We start from the raw sequence: 21,793 nt of genomic DNA on the forward strand, positions 1-21,793 counted from the left end.
CCTCCAGCCTCCTGACCCTGCCAGCTCTTGCCGTCCTTTGCTTTGTCCTGTGGGTCTACACTGCCTTCTCCCTGCAGCCTCTGTGGACCCACTACACCCGTTTGGTTCTTCTGGATTAGCTGTCTGGCTTAAGCCCAAAGTAACATTTTACACATTGAACTGTGAATTTCTCTTGAATCTCCTTCAAGGCAGGAACGATCTTGTTCAGCACAGGACCTGGCACCCACGCGAGGATGCCTTCATTAACTTAATGAAGGCATCTGTTATCTGAGTGGGCACTGTAATAGTTCAAGGCCAAGACCATAGGCTAGTAGGAAAAAACAATTTGAAGTTAGGGCTTTAGACAACTTACTAACCTCTCCGAGGCTCAATTCTAATCAACTGTAAAATGAAGATAATAATAGGGACATTAGGATAAAATAAAATTATGTATGTAAAGCACTTGGCATGTACTAGGTCCTTAATAAATTTATTAATGCCTGACTAATAGAGTGTTTAGTGGAGAGATACTAAACAAATGAATGAGCAAACCAAGATCATGGGGATGGGATAATTGGCCACCCAAGACTCCAGAAGCGAAGCAATCTAGGGGGTGACAAGGATAGGAAACAAGACTGGCCCTGTGCTGGTGGTCATTGAAGCCGGAGTATGCATACCAGGACGTATATGGGAGGGGGCCTTCGAAAGATTATGGGAAAACACGTGTTATAAAAAAGCAGCACGGTGGGGCCAGCGCTGTGGCGTAGTGGATAAAGCCATCACTTGAAGTGCTGGCATCCCATTTGGGCGCTGGTTCGAGTCCTGGCTGCTCCACTTCCAATCCAGCTCTCTGCTATGGCTTGGGAAAGCAGTAGAAAATGGCCCAAGTCCTTGGGCCCCTGCACCTGTGTGGGAGATCCAGAAGAAGCTCCTGGCTCCAGATCGGCACAGCTCCACCATTGCAGCCATCTGGGGTGTGAACCAGTGGATGGAAGACCTCTCTCTCTCTCTCCCTCTCTGCCTCTGTGTAATTCTTTCAAATAAATAAATAAATCTTAAAAAAAAAAAAGCTGCATGGTTTTCAAAATCTTTGCATCAAAATAAACTTACTAGGGTGGGCTTTTGCAGGCCAGGCATTTGGTGCCGTGGTTAACACGGCGCTTAGGATGCCTGCCTCCCATACTCCCTGCGTTCAAGTCTTGGCTCCACTTCTAATTTCAGCTTCCTGCTGATGTGCACCCTGGGAGGCGGCAGTGATGGCTCCAGTACTTAGGTCCTTGTCGCCCACTGGGAGACCTGGGCTGAGACTCAGGCTGCTGGCTTTAGCCTGGCCCAGCCCTGGCTATTGTGGACATTTGGGGAGTGCACCAGCAGATAGATTTTTCTCTCCCCACCCTTCCCACCCTCCAACATTTCAAATAAAATGAAAGTAAATAAATAAAAATTTAAAATTTATCTTTCAACCCCATTTTCCAGGATGGCTATGCAGGTTCATTAACCTATTCTCTATATATCTGAAGTTGCTCACATAAAAACTTAAAAAGAGACAAAGTGATGGACGGAGTGGCATCAAGAACAGTGAAAATGTTAAATGTGAGACTAATCACAGGGCCCCTGGAGGGTGACTGGACACTTTGCTCAGGCCTAGACGTCCTGGGGCCTCCCACCCACCCCAGGGAGCTGGATTCCTTCTCTGCAGGCCGCTCTTGGGATTCCAAGCTCTCTTGCTTTTCTCCCAGGCACTGTTGTTGGCGTCTGTTCTAGAAACTCCAGGACTAAGGAGGGGCAGGCTGGCCCAGCCTGGGGCCGCTGTTACCTCCATCCAACCCCAGTTAACGAGGTAATGGCACCCCCAGGGATAGAGGCACTTAAGTGCTGACAATGAGGCTAATTAACAGAATGCCAATTAGCACCCAGAGACTGCTAGGCTGTGTGTGGGAGAGGGGACTTCTTGCTTCTTCAAAGAGCGGGAAGGCTGGACTCTGAGGAGAGGACGGGCCACAGAGCGCCCTCTGTTTCTGTCGTCATGCCCCCGGCACACCCCTCCTCCAAGAAGGCTTCCGGAATTCCTCACTCTGTGCCCCTCTGTTCTGTCCTGTTTCTGGAGGGCTTGCAGGCATGATCCAGCACCTATGCTAAACTTTTCCTTCTTCTCTTTTTTTAAAAACTGGTGTCTAAGCTTTATTGACAGGTGAATTGTTGAAAAATGTTCTCAAGAGTCAATAATTACAAAAACTGAGGCTTACATTAAAAGATTAAAAACCAGACCCTCCAGCAGGTGCCCAGCCCAGCAGAAGGCCCAAGGGAGGCAGGAGAGGTGGGCAGGTGTGGGTGTGATATGCACAGGCGCAGCCGGCGGTGCCACATCACTCAGCACCAACTCCACCAAGTGGTGCTAACCTTTTTCCAATTGAAAAATATTCCAGGGGCCGGCGTTGTGGCACAGCGGGTTAACGCCCTGGCCTGAAGCACCGGCATCCCATATGGGCGCCTGTTCGAGTCCCGGCTACTCCACTTCTGATCCAGCTCTCTGCTATGGCCTGGGAAAGCAGCAGAGGATGGCTCAAGTCCTTGGGCCCCTGCACCCGCATGGGAGGCCTGGAAGAAGCTCCTGGCTCCTGGCTTCGGATCGGCGCAGCTCCAGCCTTTGTGGCCATCTGGAGAGTGAACCAGCAAATGGAAGATCGATCTCTCTCTCTCTCTGGAGAGTGAACCAGCAGATGGAAGATCTCTCTCTCTCTCTCTCTGCCTCTCCTCTCTCTGTGTAACTCTTTCAAATAAATAAATAAATATTAAAAAAAAATATTCCAGGGGGCTGCATTATGGCACGGCAAGTTAAGCTGCCGCTTGCGATGCCGGCATCTCATATCTGAATACCATTGCGAATCCTGACTGCTCATCTCCCAATCCAGCTTCCTGCTAATGTGCCCGGGAAGGCAGCAGAAGATGGCTACCGGCCTGGACTGGGGGGCTCCAGAACATACATGCCATGGGGTGGGGACTTCGTTGTAGTGCAGCAGTCAGTGCCAGTCTTTACACGAACCAATCGTGTAAATATTCTCATTTCCCAGTTGGGATCAACAAGTCCCAGAGAAGTAACCTGACAAGGCCTTCGGGCTTCTTTATTTTTTAAATGTTTTGCAAGTTAGCAATTGTTTAAAAAAATTAATTTAATTGAAAGGCAGAATGACAGAGAAGGGGAAACACACAGAGGGAGAGACAGACAGAGATGAGTTTTGCATCAACTGATTAAGTTCCCAGATGCCTGCAACAGGGCTAGGCCAGACTCAAGTCAGGAGCCAGGAGCTGTGTCCGTGCGGGTTACAGGACCCCAAGGACCGGGGCCATCACCTGCTGCCTCTCAGGCACATCAGCAGGAAGCTGGATTGGACGTGCAGAGTAGCTGGGACTCAAACCAGGCACTCTGATGTGGGATGCAGGCATCCCAAGGGGCAACTTAACCTGCTGCACCACAACACCTGCCCCCACATCTTTTATTGTTGAAAATTTGAGAGAGCAAGAAGTCCCACCAATTCTCTCCCTCAAATGCCCGCAATGGCCAGGGCTGAGCTGGGGGCCAAATCTGGGTGCTAGGAACTCAATCAAGGCCTCGCATGTGGGTGTCAGGAACTCAATCATTTGAGCCATCACTACTGCCTCCCAGGGTCGGCTCTGACAAAGAGTCCAGGCATTGAACCCAGGCTCTCGGATGTGGGACATCGCCACTGCTAGGCTAAACCCTCACCGCCATGCCCCACCCCCCAGCTTCTAAGTGACAGGTGTAGGATTCAGGCTCAGTTCTGTTCTCCCTGACCTCAAGCCTATAGCCCTCTCCAGGACAGGATGCAGAAGAAAGGAGTGGGGTAGGAAGGGGACTGGTGCTCTGGGTGGCTGCGACAAGGACTCAGGCCCTCCAGGAAGACAGGCGTGGGCTTTTCTAGACGTTTATTTATGAAATGCTTATTGCACTGGTACACAGTTAGTGTCTGTCAGTAGGCTGGCGGAGGGAATTAGTGTGTGCTCATCCTCATCCCCGTGTGGGGTGCAGCCTGCAGGGGCCCTGCCCTCCCCTCCACCCTGGCCGCAATGGGTTGGAGAGGACGGGAGGAGAAAGGGGGAGATGGGGAGGCCCCTCCTCCTGCAATGAGAAGTCCCACCCCCTACGTCCTAGCAGCAGTGGTTTGAGCTGGGCAGCAAGGCGGATGAGCCGTCTGGACCCCTCTCCATCCCCCTCTGCCCAGGGATGAGAGCGCCCCCTCTGGCCACTTCTCAAGGAAGGGCCCTCAGTGGCTTCCCCAGCACCTTCTGGGACACTGCTTGTGCCTGCACGGCCCTCAGTCCTTGGGGTAAAGGAGCAGGCAGCCGGCGCCCTCTGCCCGAGCGAGCGGAGCCTCTGCTACGTCCACACCTCCAGGGGAATCATGCCTTCCTTGCTGCCCAGCGGCGGCAGCAAAGACTCATCCTCCAGGAACTTGAGGGGGAAGTGGACCAAGTGGCCCTGGACCTGGGTGAGCTCCGACCTGGCCAAGGGAGGGCTGACCACGGCCAGGGGCTCCACGGCCACGTACTCCCGGAGAGTCCGCAGGGAGCGCGTGGCATTGGACGGCAGGCAGCGGAAGATCTGTGGGCAACGGGGCACCGAGGCCAGTCAGCTGGAGGGGACTCCTCCAACCGGACTCCTCCACCCCCGCCCCCGCCCCCGATCATCTCTCCAGACCCCCAGCACTGACCAGGGTCACTGACTTCCTCCAGAGTGGCCTCCCCCCAGGCCCTCATCCCCCTTCTGACAATGCCGGAGTGGAGGGGCTCAGGCCAGCGCCCCTCAGCTCCCACCTGCTCGTAGATATTGGCATTGTTTTCCGCTGTTGCTTGCCACAACTGGAAGAAGTCGTCACACACAGGGTCTCGGAGATCCAGGTCCGGCCGGGCATTTGCGCCAAGAATCACACTACAGGACAAAGGGGTCCCAGCAGCACCAGGTTAGGATACTCAGAGACTGAGTGCTAGAAGGTTGTGTTGTCCCTACCCAGGTAATTCAAAACAGATGTGAGAGGAAACAGTAAGATAAGCGTGAATGAGGCCAGCAAAGCTTTGATTTGTCTGAACATTGGTGCTGAAAATCTTTCAAATACTTCTCTCCCTGCACCCCTCCGCCCTGCCCTGGCCTCCCCTCACCCCCGCACCCGGCTCTACCTGAAGCAGTGTTTGCGCAAACTCAAGGCGAATCTGCCTGCCTGGTACTCGGCCCCATCCATGAGGGACGGCTCCATCTCTGTGTCCTCAATCAGCACAGCCAGCTCACTGTCCCGCTTCCCTAGCAAGCTCCGGTCATTGATGTTGGCAGAACCTGGGTGGGTGCAGACACTCGCTCTGCCAGGGCCCACCCACCCACACCGCATCCCCTCCACCCCCTCCCTCCCACCCAGCACGGACCGATGATGACTGTGCGGTCGTCCGCAATGAGCATCTTGCTGTGGATGTAGATGAGCTCTGAGACCGGGTGCCCGCCCAGCTCTCCGTGGGTGCGGAGTCCGCAGATGGATATGTAGTCCCGCCACGCTGTCCCCACTGCGCATAGGAAGGCCAGGGAGGGGAGGGGGCAGATGAGAGGTGCCTACCGCGGGCCAGCGCCGTCCTGTCCCACCTCTCTCCTCATTCAGAATTGGTTCCTGCAGCCTGTATACTTCTCCCTACGGTCCTGTATACTTCTCCCCGCAGTCCAAGGCCACCTGTGGCCAGGGTAGCTTCCTCTCCACCCCCAGGCCTCCAGCTCCAGAATCTCTCCCTCCCAGGGCCCAGGCCTCGAGCCCCCTGCCCCCAGCACTCACTGGCTGCTTTGAGGCGGTGCAGTATGGAATACTCCCCACGACACAGGGTCCTGAGGCAAGAAAAAGGGGAGGGATGTGGAGGCTGGGGGTAGGGGGGCGGAAGTGGGGGGGGTGGAGGCAGGGGAGGGGGATGGAGGCTGGGGGAGGGAGGTGGAGGCTGGGGGAAGAGGGATGTGGAGGCCGGGGGAGGGAGGCAGAGGCGGGGGTGGGGGTCGGCGAGGGGAGGGAAGGCCCTCAAAGATCCAGCAGAAAGGGGTCAGGACAGTGAGGAGGGAGGCAGAGGTGGGAGGGGGTCAGGACAGTGAGGAGGGAGGCAGAGGTGGGAGGGGATCAGGACAGTGAGGAGGGAGGCACAGGTGGGAGGGGGTCAGGACAGTGAGGAGGGAGGCAGAGGTGGGAGGGGATCAGGACAGTGAGGAGGGAGGCACAGGTGGGAGGGGGTCAGGACAGTGAGGAGGGAGGCACAGGTGGGAGGGGGTCAGGACAGTGAGGAGGGAGGCACAGGTGGGAGGGGGTCAGGACAGTGAGGAGGGAGGCACAGGTGGGAGGGGGTCAGGACAGTGAGGAGGGAGGCACAGGTGGGAGGGGTCAGGACAGTGAGGAGGGAGGCACAGGTGGGATGGGGAACACCTGTAGGTGAAGTGCAGAATGGCCTGGATGGAGTTGCCCCCGCCTGTAGAGATGTCGCCCTCGAAGCCAGGGAGCAGGGGCAAAAGCACATAGACCCGGAAACGCTGCCCCTGGCTGGGGAGAGGGGCGGGGTCAGCAGTGGGTGACAGGACCCTAAAGCCCCACCCCTTCCGGCTGGGCGTAAGCCCCGCCCCCCGCCCCTTACTTGTGGGCCTTCAGAATTCTGTCCACGATCTCATCGCCCACCTTGTTCAGAACCGACCGCCCATCTGAGCAGCTAATGAAGAACTGGTTCTGGGGCAAGGGTCAAAGACAGACGTCAGCAGTCTCCCAGCCCAGCGCCAGCCACGCCAGCCCTGGGTGAGCGATTCCACTGACATCCCAGGTCCCTCTCGCGGCACATCCTCCACCTCGCCCCAGGCAGACCTCAATGTAGAGGAAGTGGCGGCTCTCCCGGATGGTGTGCAGGTACGCATTGAGGATGGAGCTCTCCGAAGTGCCCGCTGACCAGCGGTCCACGGACCGCAGGACCTGGAGGGACGGTGGACAGGATGTGGTGCCAACCCAGAGAGGGCAAGCCCGGGAGCCTCACTCGTCAGGGAGACAGGGCTGAAGTGGGGCCCCCACCTGCACAGTGGTGCACTGTCCCCCGGAGATGGTGAAAGGGAGATGGTTTGCAGTGCTGGTGGACTTGGGCAGCAGGTAGGGGTACATGGGTATCTTGTACTTGGCCTTGGTGGTCTGAGGTGAAGAGGGCAGCATCAGCAGGGGGTGGCTGTCCCCAGCTCCCTCCCTCCTTCCTTCCCTCCTGCCCCTGTGGGAGGGGCAGGCACCTTGGTGAAGTTCCATCGCTGGATGAAGTGGCGGGCAAGGTCACGGGCAGGTGGGCCATGGACAACCACCCCGATGTCCCGCCATGGCATCCGGGGGGTGGTCTCCCTGTCAATGAAATCTGGGGGTCCCGGGAGAGTCAGGGATGGATGATTGGGGCAGGGGGGTAGGAGGATCATGGCGGAGAGATGCCTGGACCCAGCGCATCCCAGTCCCAGTCCCCGTGTCAGCTTCTGCCCCTGCTGTCTGCACTCAGGGGCTTCGGGGGAGAGGACCTCACCTTCAAAAGGCCGGTCCAGCTGCACCCAGTCCTTGGCAATGAGGTTGCTGTAGTCCTTGCCCAGCCAGAAGAGGTGGTTGTGAGACAGGTCTGGGGAGGCTTCAGGGTCTGGCTGTGGCAGGTGAGGCTGCAGGGGGAACACACCCAAGGCAGGGGGGCAAGGAGAGGTCACGGTCACGGGGGCCACACCGAGCCGGGCCACAGAGAAGACAGGAGCACTGAAAGAGTGCGAGAGACACAGAGAGGAGGAATGAGGCAGAGAGAGTTTGGTTTCCCAGCCTTCCCTGCAGCCGCGCTGGGCAGCCTCAGAGGGATGGGGGAGGGGCTGCGACATGTTCCAGAGGGGTTCTTGGGGTTCCAGAAAGAGCCTGGAAGGAGTGGAGCTGGGAAGCGATGTGGAGTCAGGGTGGGGCTCAGGAGGACCTGGGGTGGGGGGTTACCTGGGCGGTGGCTGACTCAGAAGAGTTGTCAAGGTCTGTCAGTCTGTAGTGCAGGTCGTCCCAGCGCCCGTAGGCAAGGTCCAGCCCCCCCAAGAAGGCCACCACCTGGTCCACCACCAGCAGCTTCTCATGGTGAGCCCACAGCGTCACCTGGTCTGGGTGCCGCATCACCTGGGGCAGGCGTGGAGCAGACAAGAAGCGGGGTTGGAGTGAGAGAAGGTAGAGGCTGTTGGGAGGGAGGGGAAGGGGAAGAGGGTGGCCGGGTGGGGGAGGTCTCCGGGCTGGGGGGGAAGGAGAGGGCGGCCGGGTGGAGGGGTCTCTGGGCTGGGGGGGAGGGAGAGGGCAGCCAGGTGGAGGGGTCTCCGGGCTGAGGGGGAGGGGAGAGGGTGGCTGGGGGAGGGGTCTCTGGGCTTGGGGGGAGGGGAGAGGGCGGCTGTGGGAGGGGTCTCGGGCTCAGGAGCCACCTTTACGTTGGGGTGCAGCAGCATCAGCGTCCTCTTGCTGTAGCCACTGTTGATGCCCAAGGCCAATTCCACTTCCTTAAACAGCAGCACGGACACACGAACACCCTCCTCCTGGCGGTGAGCGCGGGAATCAGATCCTAGGAGCCCACTTCCACCCTTCCCGAACTGTCACGCACCCGCTCATCTCCCATCTACCGTTCGTCCATCCGGCCACCTGCCCAGCTGTCGTTCGACCTCCCCAACTCCTATCCGTCCATCCATCCATCTCACCCACACATCCTCCTCCTGTCCGTCAACATCCACACATGCCCCCTCCGTGGCAGGCACTGGGCCTTGCCCTGGAAGTAGTGAGAGAGAGGGACACGCACACACCCAGGTGACACAATGAAGTTGTACGGGACCAGGCGAGAAGCCTCTGCCGGGGGGGGGGGGGGGGGGGCAGGACAGTTCTGCTCAGGGAGGAGGGAGCAGGTGCCAGGACGGGCAGTTCCCCTCCCCTGAAGCCTCGCATCCGCTTCTTCCTCCCACACTGCAGCGTCTCCAATCGCCCTCTGCCCATAAACCTCGCCATGCCTGGGCGGCAGCCTGACCACACTCCTCACCGCCTTTCTCTTGAGCAAAATGTCCAGTCTCCAGTCGTCCGAATGGGCCGGGCGCTTCAGGTACACCTCAGGACTCAACCTAGGGGCGAGGGCAGGTGGTGAGGGACAAGCCAAGGCCACTGCTCCCCCGCTGCTTCTCCTCTCACCCATCTGCTGATCGGCCGCGGGCCCGGTCCCCCCAGCTCCCAAGTGCCTTTCCCCACTCACCACCAGTCTGTGATGAAAATCTCCTCTCGAGCCCGCAGGATGGCGTCGGCCACAGCGGCAAAGTAACCTGCCCCATTCACGAACCTGGGGGGAGGCCGAGCCAGGGAGGTCAGGGGAGTCAGGGGCCAGAAAGCTCTGGAGAGTGAAGTGGGAGGACAGTCAGGGGTCAGAGGTGACAGCAGGGTCAAAGATCAGAAACGAGCAGGGAGGTCAGAGGGCATCAAGATATATCAGGGCCGGCGCCACGGCTCACTAGGCTAATCCTCCGCCTTGCGGTGCCGGCACACCGGGTTCTAGTCCCGGTTGCCCCTCTTCCAGGCCAGCTCTCTGCTGTGGCCAGGGGGTGCAGTGGAGGATGGCCCAAGTACTTGGGCCCTGCATCCCATGGGAGACCAGGAAAAGCACCTGGCTCCTGGCTCCTGCCATCGGATCAGCGCAGTGCAACGGCCGCAGCGCGCTGGACGCGGCGGCCATTGGAGGGTGAACCAACGGCAAAGGAAGACCTTTCTCTCTGACTCTCTCTCTCTCTCCCTTTCTCACTGTCCACTCTGCCTGTCAAAAAAAAAAAAAAAAAGATATATCAGCGTGGGCTTTGCCACTAAGGTTTGCCAGTATGAGCTGAATAAAGACACAGGAACTGGCGTGTGGGGCAGCAGGCGAGGCCCCCCCCGCCCGGAGCCGCCGGCATCTCCTATCAGAGTGCTGGTTGGAGTCCCAGCTGCTCTGCTTCTGATCCAGCCTTTAGCTAATGCGCCTGGGAGGGCAGCAGATGGCCCAGCTACTTGGGCCCTTGCCACCCATATGGGTGACCAGAATGGAGTTCCTGGCTTCTGGCTTTGGCCTGGCCCAGACCTGGCTGTTGTGGCCATATGGCCAGTGAACCAGCAGGTAGGTCTCTCTCTTTCTCCCTCTCTGTCACTGCCTTTCAAATAAATAAATTTTTTAGAGACACAATCAATGAAAGAAATTGGCTGAGAAGGTTGATATCATACAAGCAGGCAACAGTCGTCACCCCTACCTAACCTGCCTGCCTGCTGCTTCCTTGCAGTGTGTTCAGTAAATCATACAAACAAATCAGTAACAAAGCAACTGAAAAATGAGCAAATAAGAAGCAGACAGTTCACAGAGCAAGTTAAAATAGCCAATCATAGGGGAAAATGTTCAGTTTCACTAATCAACAGAAATGGAAATTTAAACTAAATAACGGGCCAGCATTGTGACAGCATGTAAAGCCACAGCCTGCCCCCGACACACTGGCATCCCATATGGGCATCAGTTCATGTCCTGGCTGCTCCACTTCCAATCCAGCTCCCTGCTAATGGCCTGGGAAGGCAGTGGAGGATGGCTCAAGTGTTTGGGCCCTTGCTCCCCATCTGAGAGACCCAGAAGAAGCTCCTGGCACCTGGCTCTGGCCTGGCCCAGATTTGGCTATTGCGGCCATCTAGAGATCTTCCATCTGCTGGTTCATTCCCCAGAAGCCACAATAACCAGGGCTGGACCAGGCCAGAGCCAGGACTCAATCCAAACTCCATCTGGGTCTCCTACAAGGGTGGCAGTACTTGAGCCATCACCTCCTGCCCCCCCAGGGTGTACATTAGCAGGAAGTTAGAATTAGAAGTAGAGCTAGGACTTGAACCTAGGCATTCTAATATGAGATGCCAGCATTCCATCTGGCATCTTGAACTGCACCATAGCACTTGTCCCTGAAATAACACTAGATTGGCAAAAGTTAAAACTGGGCTGGCATCAGGCCTAGTGGCTGGCATTGATGATGATGATTAAATCCTGGGCCGGCACTGTGGTGCAGTGAGTTAATGCCCTGGCCTGAAGCGCCGGCATCCCATATGAGCATCAGTTCGAGTCCTGGCTGCTCCTCTTCCAATCCAGCTCTCTGCTATGGCCTGGGATAGCAGTAGAAGATGGCCCAAGTATCTTTGGGCCCCTGCACCTGCGTGGGAGACCCAGAAGAAGCTCCTGGCTCCTGGCTTCGGATCAGCATAGCTCCAGCCATTGCGGCCATCTGTGGAGTGAACCAGCAGATAGAAGACCTTTCTGTCTCTATCGCTCTCTGTAACTCTGTCTTTCAAATAAATAAAATAAATCTAAAAAAAAAAAAAAAAAAGGTGATTGAATCCTGTGGCTAAGCCTCCACCTGCAGTGCCAGCATCCCATATGGGTACCAATTCTAGTCCCATCCAGCTCTCTGCTATGGCCTGGCAAAGCAGAAGATGGACCAAATGTTTGGGTCCTTGCACCTGCATGGGAGACCTAGAAGCTCCTGGCTCCTGGTTCCTGGCTCCTGACCAGCCTAGCTCCAGCCACTGCAACCATTTGGGAAGTGAACTAGCAGATGGAAGACGTTTTTCTCTGTCTCTCCCTTTCTCTGTAATTCTGCCTCTCCAATAAATAATTAAAATCTTAAAAAAAAAAAAAGTGCCTGTGTCCCACATTGACATGCCTGGGTTCAATTCCTGGCTTCAGCTCCTGAACCCAGCTTCTTACCAGTGCCGACACTGGGAGGCAACAGGTGATGGCTGAGTTCTTGCCACCTAGGCAGGAGGCTTGGAGTGGGTTCCTGGCTGCTGGCTTCAGCTTGGCACAGCCCCAGCTATTATGGGCATTTGGGGAGTGAACAAGCAGATGGGAACTCTATCAAAAAAAAAAAAAAAAAGCTAATATAATTAGTAACATTCAGTAATGGCATATGGGAAAGTGAGTGTTCTCATAGACTATGAAGATATATGGAGATATATGTTAATTATATAATCCTTTTAGAAAAAAAATTTGGCAATATCTATCAAAATAGTAAATGTGCAGATCCTTTAATACCATTAAATACACATAGTAATTCTTTTTTTTTCTTGAATATTTATTTATTTATTGAAAGGCAGTTACATTGAGAGAGAGGAAAAGAGAGGGAGAGAGAGAATCTTTCATCTGATGGTTCACTCCCCAAATGGCTGCAAAGGCTGGGGCTGGGCCAGGCCAAAGCCAGAAGCCAGGAACTCCATTTGGGTCTTCCACATGGGTAACAGGATCTTAAGCACTTGGGCCACCTTTTGCTGCTTCCCAGGCACACTATTAGAGACCTGGATGGCAAGGGGAGCAGCCGGGACTCGAACTAACACTCATATGGGATGCTGGCCCCAGTAATTATTTTTCTAGGAATGCATTCTATAAAACCCTCAAAGACTGTGCTCATCAAAGCACTGTTTGTAAGAATGAAAAATGGAAAACAATTTAAAGGTCTAATCTCAAATATATTAAGTGAACAAAATAAGCTGGAGAGGGTGAAGGATTTCATTTAAGTTAAAACAAAAAGCAACATATGTGCATGCACACATATATAAAAACATGCAGGAGAGGCTCTAGGAGATACATCTTACACAGGTGCCAGGAGCAGGTGTTGCGGGGCAGCCTGGTAAGCCACTACTTGCAACATCGGCATCCCATAGCCGAGTGCCAGTTTGAGTCCCAGCTGCTCCACTTCCAATCCAGTTCCCCGCTAGCATGCCTGGGAAAGTACTTTGGGTGCTGCCACCCATGTGGGAGACCCAAAGGGAGTTCCTGGCTCCTGGCTTTGGCCTGGCCCAGACCTGGCTGTTGTGGTCATTTGGGGAGTGAACCAGCAGATGGAAGATCTCCCTCTCTGTCTCTGCCTTTCATATAAATTAAACACACACACACACACGCACAGAACTTTTGCCAGGGTTTCTTCAGGTGAAGAAATGGGATTTGGGGGGTAGAGGGAAGAATAAGGGAGGTAGGTAAAGGACTGTGCCATGAGGAGGGCCTTCCATTGTTTACTTAATAAGCTGTCGTACTATTTGGTTGTTTAACAAGTAGTAGTCTAGAATGGCAGTTAGGAACAGTCTTAGCCCAGACTACACGGATTTGAACCTTGGTTCCACTCTTCACAACGTTCTGTAACTTGGACAAGTTACTTAATCTCTCCTGGGCTCCGTTTTCTCCTGAGTAAAATGGCAATAACGGGTGTACTTGCCTCATAAAGTTGTTGGGAAGATCCAACAGGCTAACACAAAAGATACTTCAAGAAATTCATGGAAAATCTAATTAAAAGCTAAGTTCACCGGGGCTAGTATTGTGGCGTAGCCGGTGGAGCCACAGCTTGCACTGCTACCGTCCCACATCAGAGTGCTGGTTTGAGTCCTGGCTGCTCCACTTCTGATCTGGCTTCCTGCTGGTACTCCTGGGAGGGCAGCGGAGGATGCCCCAAGTGTTTGGGCCCCTCCCACTCACAGGAGAGACCCAGGATGGAGTTGTAGGCTGGCTTTGGCCTGGCCCATCCCTGGATTTTTTTTTTTTAAACCTATTTGTGGGGGCCGATGCCATGGCTCACTTGGCTAATCCTCCGCCTGCAGTGATGGAATCCCATATAGGTGCCTGGTTCTAGTCCTAGTTGCTCCTCTTCCAGTCCAGCTCTCTGCTGTGGCCCAAGAAGGCAGTGGAGGATGGCCCAAGTGCTTGGGCCCTGCACCTGCATGGGAGACCAGGAGGAAGAACCTGGCTCCTGGCTTCAGATCGGCATAGCTCTGGCCGTAGCAGCCATTTGGGGGATGAACCAACAGAAGGAAGACCATTCTCTCTGTATCTTGTTCTCACTGTCTGTAACTCTACCTCTCAAATAAATAAATAAATAAATCTTTTAAAAAAACTATTTGTGGTACAAAAATAACCACAATCCATAGATGGTTGTTTCATACTGCTCATTTGTCATCAACTTTTTTTTTTTTTTTTTTTTGACAGGCAGAGTGGACAGTGAGAGAGAGACAGAGAGAAAGGTCTTCCTTTGCCGTTGGTTCACCCTCCAATGGCCGCCGCGGCCGGCGCGCTGCGGCCTGCGCACCGCGCTGATCCGATGGCAGGAGCCAGGAGCCAGGTGCTTTTCCTGGTCTCCCATGGGGTGCAGGGCCCAAGCACCTGGGCCATCCTCCACTGCACTCCCTGGCCACAGCAGAGAGCTGGCCTGGAAGAGGAGCAACCCGGACAGAATCCGGCACCCCGACCAGGACTAGAACCCGGTGTGCCGGCGCCGCTAGGCAGAGGATTAGCCTAGTGAGCCGCGGCGCCGGCCCATCAACTTTTTGAAGAATCCTTACATGCATAGATTTCTAATTTTTTTGCTAAAATAACATTTTAATTCCATTTTCCATGAACTTTTGGAAGTACTCTCATACGTGTAAAACACTTAATTCCCAGCATACAGTAAATACTTCTCAACTATCAAGTATTACATATTATCAATTCTTATGCTAAAAGTTACACCCATATCCCACATTGGAGTAATTGGGTTCAATTCCTAGCTCCATTTCCTAACTGCAGCTTCCTACTATAATGCAGACCCCAAGAGGCAGCAGTAATGGTTCAAGTAGTTGGGTTCCTGCCATCCACGTGAGAGACCTGGATTGAGTTCCCAGTTCCTGGTTTCAGTCCCAACCTAGCCCAGGCTGTTGTGGGCATTTAAAGAATGAACCGATAGGAGCTTGTATGTGTATGTGTGTGTGTGTGTGTGTGTGTGTCCCTGTCTCTATCTCTTAATATCTCTGTGCCTCTCAAATAAATGACAATCACTTGTGGGACAGGCATTTGCAGGCCAAATGAGGCACCGTTCAGAACGTACCTGACTGGCAAGGTTCAATATCTGTCTCTGGCCTTGACTCCCGCTTCCTGCTAATGCAGACCTTGGGAGGCAATGGTGATGCTCAAGTGACCGAGTTCCCGCCACCCACGTGGGAACCTGGATTGGGCCTGTAGCTCCTGGATGTGACCTCATCCCAGCCCTGGCCGTTTCGGGCATTTGGGAAGTGAGTCAGCAGATAGGAGCGCGCGTGTTCTCTCTCTCTCTCTGTGTCTCTCTGCTTCTCATATAAATAAGAACTAAAACAAAAGCAAAATCTCAACACCGCCCCCAAGAAAAAAAAATTCTTCCATGACGCCCCAGAGCCAGCGATCAAGTTCACCCTCCTCAGCTCAGCACAGGCTGCTGACTCCCAGCCCCTACTCCGACAGCTGCTCCCTGCTTTGTAGCCATATTCAGGCCTCAAGGATCCCAGACCCGCCAGGCTGTTTCTGTCCACTCTGCCTGCACTGCCCTGCGGCCTCTTCTTTGTCTTGCTAAGCAAGCCTTGAGGTTACTGCCTTCTAGAAGTTTGTCCCCAGGTCCTCACGCTGGGCAGACGCCCCCAGTCTGTGTTCGGTGCCCTGCATCTATCACGATATTTCATGATGGGATTACTTACTTCCCTCAACCATAGAAGCCTGCGTCCCACACATAGCAGGTGCTTAGGAAACCTTTACTAAATGAAGAAATGTACCAGAGAGGTCTGAGATCCCGGAGAGCAGCTCAGGGTGGTAGCGGGGATCTGAAAGGTCGTATGAGGTCAGAGAGATCAGGGGTCAGAGGAGATTACCGAGCCTGGGGGTCAGAAAGGTCAGAGGGGAGTCAGGGGGATCAGTGTGGTTAAAGAGGCTGGAGGTCAGGGAGGGTCACTGAGGTCAGCAGGGGTCAGAGGGATAAGAGAGGACCGAGGACCCACAGAACTCAGGGGGTCAGGAAGGCCACACACACACAGGCTCAGAAGGGACAGCAGGGTCTCACCACCGGGCCAAGGTCCCAGGCCGGGGCGGGGCGAAGCTCTCATGCCGGTGCAGCTGCAGGAAGTCTTTGCCGAGGCCCTGAGCCAGCTCGGTGATCTCCTGGGCCCACCACCGGGCCTGCCGGTAGCTGCCGCACTTGAGAATCAAGGACCTGGAGGGGAACGAGGACGGGGCCAGTGGTCCTGGCCCTTCATACCCTGCCAAGGACCTCCCTGTTTCAGCCTTTTCCTACTTCCTCCCTTAGTCCTTAATCAGGACTCCGTGGGGCCAGGCTACACTTAACTCCTGGCCGGGGCCCAGCAAGCAGCCCTGGCTCAGGCACTCAGGTTCGTCAAATGAGCAAATGAGAAGGGAGCTTCTCTTCCACTGGGAGCACGCCCCCCCCACCCTCCCCCCCACCCCCGCTCCGGCTTACAGGGGCTGCTCTCTCTGGCCCCAGACTGTAAGAGCATCCCAAGCATGTGGCTGGACCAGTTCCCAGGTTCAAAACTACTTGGATCCCAGGCACTGGAAAAGCCTTCCCTTCCTCTCTGCCACAGTCCCCCGGCCCCGCATGAACCCCCCTGAGGGTGGCAGGTTGGGTCCCCTCACCCCGGGGAGCCCTCACCTGTGGGAGGTGTCGATGCGCACCCCATACCGTGCCTCTGTGCTCCTCTTCCCCACCTGTACCTCGAAGCCCGGGTCGAAGAGCTGAACAAAGGAGATGGCGCCGGTCTCCAGGGTCATGTACAGCAGGAAGGAGTCTTTCACTACCAGCCACCTGGACGGAAGGGCTCCGGTTCCTCCCTGCCCGCCAGCTCCCCTTCCTCACCCCCAGCCCCCGCTCAGCTGCTCAGTCCCCACCCCCACCTCTTGGACCAGCGATAACAAACTTGGTCTCTGCCACAGCAGGTGAGGCCAGGGACGCGGTGGCCACCCGAGCGCTTCCGGATCACGCCCTCCCTGTGGGGACAACCAGGAAGAGACGCTGGATGAGGGCTGCAGCCCCCTGCCCGCCCCGTTCTCAGGCGGGAAGGGCTGGGGAGTGAGGGCTGCAGACGGCTGGGGGAGGGGTGTTCCACACTCACAATCCTTTGGAGCCCAGGTCTGGGATAAAGGACAGCTGACTGACTTCCAGGAACTCTGTCTGCAGAGGAAGACGAAAGTGCAGAGGAGCCCCCTGGCCTTTGGTCCCTCGTGGCCCCGTGGACCCAGGCCCATCGTCCCCTCGGGGACCTCACCATGGCGTGGTAGTTGCGGTAGAAGGACATGGTCAAGAGGCGGTTGAGGTAATTCTCCAGGTATTTCTGAAGTGGGAATGGGAAAGAGAAACAGGTGGGACCAGAGCCACGTGCACAGAGGGACGCCTTCCCAGGGAACCAGGTGTCTGCCGCACCTGCTTGCTGGCTGTGTGTCTGCTGGAGCCCTCATGACCTGCTCGGGGTAGAGAGGGCATCTCTCTGTTGGTGGCCTCTCGGGTCACAGAAGAGGGAACAGCGAAGCTGCGGAAGGGATGGGGTGCGGGTCAGGCCCTGTCCCAAGCCTGGTGTGGAGGCGCAGGTGGGGGCAAAGGCACTGGCAGGCTGGGCTGCTGGGGTCTGGGAGGAGGTCAGGGGGCTGGCACAAGGCAGACCTCCCTGTCCTGGGATTGGAGAGGCTGCCAAGGCCACTTTGGGCACCCAGCCCAGCTGAGATGTTGGCACGAAACCGCAGCCAGGGAGAGCTGAGCAGGGCAAGTTTCCTAGTAACCAGGGTCAGGGGAGTTGGGGGCCGGGAGGTGCCTGGGGGTGGGCTGCACAGAAAGGAGCAATGGCTGCCGCGGGTCGAGGGGCGTCTGCCCTCCCCATGCAGCTGGGCTCCCCTCACCGGGCCAGGGGGAGCAGACTCATCAGGACTTTATGTCTCAGGAGGTCCCGGTGCAGCTCCTGGAAATGACGGAACTTCTTCTTGGTCGTCCAGGTAAAGTCACCGTGCGTCAGGCGGACTGAATACAGAGTGCAGGTTCCCACCTGAGGATGTGAGTCGCTGAATCCATGTCCCCTCCCCTCTGGCCAAAGCCACGCCCACCCCACCCCCCCACCCCGGGGCCTGCCTGGCCACCTTGGATCCACTGGTGTATCTTTCGGTGCCCACCACCTGGGCTGTGACAGGGACCCCAGGGGCGAACACCAAGGGGCGCGCTTTCATCGGCTGAAGGTCGTAGATGGCCAGAAAGGGGTGCATCCGGTCAGCTGGGAGGAGACAAAGTCCAAGACTGGAGCCCCCAGGAGGGCCCCAGCCCTCCCCGGCTCCCCTCCCCCGGGGGCCTTGATCCTGAGTACCTGGGTCCTCTCCCTCCCTCAGCGTGTCCACCTCATCCGGCTCCATCTGTAACTGGCTGGAGTCCAGGTCGTCCCCAGAGGAGAAGGGGCTCCTGGGGGTCGCCGTCATCTAGGAATGCGGGGCCGCCTCAGGGGGGCGATCAGCCCTGCAGGTCCCACCCCCCAGCCTCGCACCTGCGCCTCTCACCTCCTCCTGCCCGGCCACCTCCCCGTGACGCGGCTAGAACCTCCATCCCCTACCCCAGGATGCAGGATCCCTCAACTCCGCCCTCTCGCGAACCGGAGCCCCCGGGGTACACCCAACCCAGCCCGGATGTCCCGAACTAGGGCAGCGCAGAAACCAGAGAGCGCGGGGCCAACGCGGCTCGGGCCGGGCCAGGCCGGCCGAGCGCGGGGGTCCCGGCGGGAATGAGGAAGTTGCGCGCTCCTTGCCCGGGAGAAGATTCCTGCAATCTGAGCGTGCGGCTGAGTCAGAGGCCCCCGCCGGTCGCAGCCGGTCTCGTCCCCGCCCGCTCTCCGGGGCGCGACACCCCCGCGGCGCCCCCAGCCCGGCCCCCTCACCCTGGCAGCTCCAGCCGGCGCCCGCGCGGTTTCGCGAGCCGAGGGAAGCGGAGGCGAACGCGAGCCGGAGCCGGTGCCCACACCCCAGCGGGCCGGGGCGGGGCCGGGGCTCGGGCCTGCCCTCGGGGGCGGGACGGGCCCCGGCCTCCCCTCCGCGGGATTCTCGCCTAGCGCGTCCCGCCCCCGCCGCCCTCGCCGCCCTCGGCCCGCCCCGGCCCGGCCCGGCCCGGCCCGGCGAGACCGGGGACCTCCCACCGCCCGGGGGCCGCCTTCGCCCAGCCTGGCTGTGCCCTCGGTCCGAGGGCACCCGGTCGCCACCCAGTGTGCGCTCCAACCGCGCGCGTCCCTCCGCGCTGGCCTCTCCACCAGCTGCGCTGCCTCGGGCCCCAGGCTGGCCGCGCTTCCGCGGGGGCACCTGCAGGTGCCTCCTTTTCCCGGAGAGCGTTTGTAGAAGGAGGGGATGAGGGGAAATGCACCCTTACATTCATTCACCAAACATTTATTGCGCGCCTGCTCCGTGGTAGACTCTGAACTTTTAAACAAGGACAGTCCAGGGAAAATGACATTTTGTTACATTTCTGTTTTTTAAGCTAAGCAGGTTGCTTTATCTACTCCTGATGGACGGTTGGATTGTTTCTAGTTGACTGCTCTGAATAAAACTCCTATAAACATTCCTGTATAAGTCTTTGTGTGGCTTTTATTTCTCTTGAGTAAATAGCAGTAGGGTTTTTGGGTCATATAAGTGTATGTTTAACCTACAAGAAACTGCCAAGTCGTTTTCCACAATTTTCACATTTCCACAAGCTTCAGTAGTTCCAGGTATTCTACAATGGCCAACACGCTAGATTCAATTTTTAAAATATATTATTTATTTGAAAGTCAGAGTTAACAGAGAGGGAGATCCCAGATGGTCTGGGCTGGGCCAGGGGGAAGCCAAGAGCTTCATCAGGGTCTCCCGCGTAGGTGGCACTTGGGCCATCTTCCTTTGCTTTTCCCAGGCCATTAGCAGGGAGCAGAATTCAAAGTGGAGCAGCCAGGACAAGACGTGGCACCCAGATGGGATGGCAGTGTTGCAGGCAGCAGCCTTACCCTCTATGCCACGAAGTCAGGCCCTTGATAGTTAACTTTTTTAAAAGGTTTAATTTATTTGAAAGGCTGAGTGAAATAGCAAGAAGGAGAGATAGATCTTCTATCCACTGGTTCACTCTCCAAATGGCCACAACAGCTAAGACTGGGCCAGGCTCAAGCCAGGAGCCAGGAGATCCATATAGGTCTCCCACATGGATGGCAGGGGCCCAAGCACTTGGGCAGTTACCTGCTGCTTTCCCAGTTGCATTATCAGGGAGCTGGATCAAAAATGAAGCAGTCGGGTTTCTGGGTTATATAAGTGTATGTTTAACCTACATGAAACCGCCAAGTTGTTTTCCACAATCTTCAGTAGTTCCAGATATTCTACAATGGCCAACATGTGAGAGTCAAGTTTTAAAACGTATTTATTTATTTGAAAGTCAGAGTTACAGAGAGAGAGGGAGACCCCAGATGGCCAGGGCTGGGCCAGGGGGAAGCCAAGAGCTTCACCAGGGTCTCCCATGTGGGTGACAGGGGTTGGTGTTGTGGCACAGTAGGTAAAGCTGCTGCCTGCAATGCTGGCATCCCATAGGGGCATCAGTTCAGGTTCTGGCTGTTCCACTTCTGATTCAGCTCCCTGATAATGGCCTGGGAAAGCAGCAGAAGATGGCCCTTGCCACCCATGTGGGAGACCTGGATAAAGCTCCTGCCTCCAGCCTGGCCCATCACTGGCCATTGCAGCCATCTGAGGAGTGAACCAGCAGATGGAAGATTGCAGCCATCTGAGTGAACCAATGGATGGAAGATCTCTCTCTCTCTCTCTCTCTCTCCCCCTTCCTCTCTCCCTCCCTCTCTCTCTCACTCTGTAACTCTTTCAAATAAATGAATAAATCTTTAAAAAAAAATGGAGCAGTTGGGACTCCAACCATCGCTCTGAAATGGGATGTCGGCATTGCACATGGTGGCTAAACCCTCAGTGTCACAATGCAGCTCCATAATGCCAATTTCTAAGATTAGACACTCTATTAAGCATAATGTGTGTATCACTGCAATTTTTTAAAAACTTATTTTTTTGGCCGGCGCCGCGGCTCACTAGGCTAATCCTCCGCCTAGCGGCGCCGGCACACCGGGTTCTAGTCCCGGTCGGGGCGCCGGATTCTGTCCTGGTTGCCCCTCTTCCAGGCCAGCCCTCTGCTGTGGCCAGGGAGTGCAGTGGAGGATGGCCCAGGTGCTTGGGCCCTGCACCCGCATGGGAGACCAGGAAAAGCACCTGGCTCCTGGCTCCTGCCATCGGATCAGCGCAGTGCAACGGCCGCAGCGCGCTGGACGCGGCGGCCATTGGAGGGTGAACCAACGGCAAAGGAAGACCTTTCTCTCTGTCTCTCTCTCTCACTGTCCACTCTGCCTGTCAAAAAAAAAAAAACTTATGTTTTTATTTATTTGAAAGTTACAGAGAGAGGTAGAGACACACAGAGAGGTCTTCCATCCACTGGTTCACTCCCCCAGATGGTTGCAACAGCCAGAGCCAGGAGCCAGGAGCTTCTTCTGGGTCTCCCACGTGAGTGAGGGGCCCAAGGATTTGGGCCATCTTCTGCTGCTATCCCAGGCCATAGCAGAGAGCTGGATCAGAAGAGAAGCAGCCGAGACTAGAACTGGTGCTCATATGGGATGCCGGCACCTCAGGCCAGGGCATTAACCTGCTGTGCCACAGTGCCAGCCCCATCACTGAAATTTTATTTGCATTTCTCAGATAATTAATTATGTTGAACACATTCCATGTGCCTCTTGGCTATTGTTTATCTTGTTTTGCAAAATATCTGTTCAAGTCTCTTGGTATAAAAATTCATGTTTTCTTACTGAATTGTAACAGTTCTCATGTATTTTGGATACACTCCCTTATCAGATATACACATTGAAAATATTTTCTCCTAGAATGTGGCTTGTCTTTATGTTTTCTTATTTTTTATTTTTATTTTTATTTTTTA

The 21,793-nt window shown here is 55.8% G+C and overlaps 1 protein-coding gene across 2 annotated transcripts; it reads right to left on the reverse strand.

The window, feature by feature from the left end:
- Positions 1-3,907: 3,907 nt before the first annotated feature.
- PLD2 (phospholipase D2) lies at positions 3,908-18,875 on the reverse strand. Of its 2 annotated transcripts, none has more exons than XM_070061293.1 (25): positions 18,741-18,875; positions 18,180-18,288; positions 17,959-18,089; positions 17,725-17,867; positions 17,255-17,360; positions 17,100-17,165; positions 16,947-17,005; positions 16,729-16,821; positions 16,487-16,639; positions 15,881-16,030; positions 9,262-9,345; positions 9,055-9,133; positions 8,453-8,563; positions 7,989-8,159; positions 7,549-7,675; positions 7,271-7,389; positions 7,065-7,178; positions 6,864-6,968; positions 6,643-6,731; positions 6,438-6,551; positions 5,808-5,857; positions 5,413-5,547; positions 5,173-5,326; positions 4,813-4,927; positions 3,908-4,600 (listed from the first exon to the last, which is right to left on the reverse strand). In XM_070061293.1, exons 2-25 carry the CDS (start codon positions 18,286-18,288, stop codon positions 4,376-4,378), a joined length of 2,802 nt encoding a protein of 933 aa, XP_069917394.1. In that variant the 5' UTR covers positions 18,741-18,875; the 3' UTR covers positions 3,908-4,375. The 2 variants fall into 2 exon arrangements, with proteins under 2 accessions (XP_069917394.1, XP_069917395.1); XM_070061294.1 differs by having other exon boundaries at positions 17,725-17,842; positions 18,741-18,826.
- Between the last annotated feature and the right edge of the window lie 2,918 nt (positions 18,876-21,793).

The sequence above is a fragment of the Oryctolagus cuniculus genome, chromosome 17 (genome assembly GCF_964237555.1).
Source record: "Oryctolagus cuniculus chromosome 17, mOryCun1.1, whole genome shotgun sequence".
NCBI lineage: Eukaryota > Metazoa > Chordata > Mammalia > Lagomorpha > Leporidae > Oryctolagus > Oryctolagus cuniculus.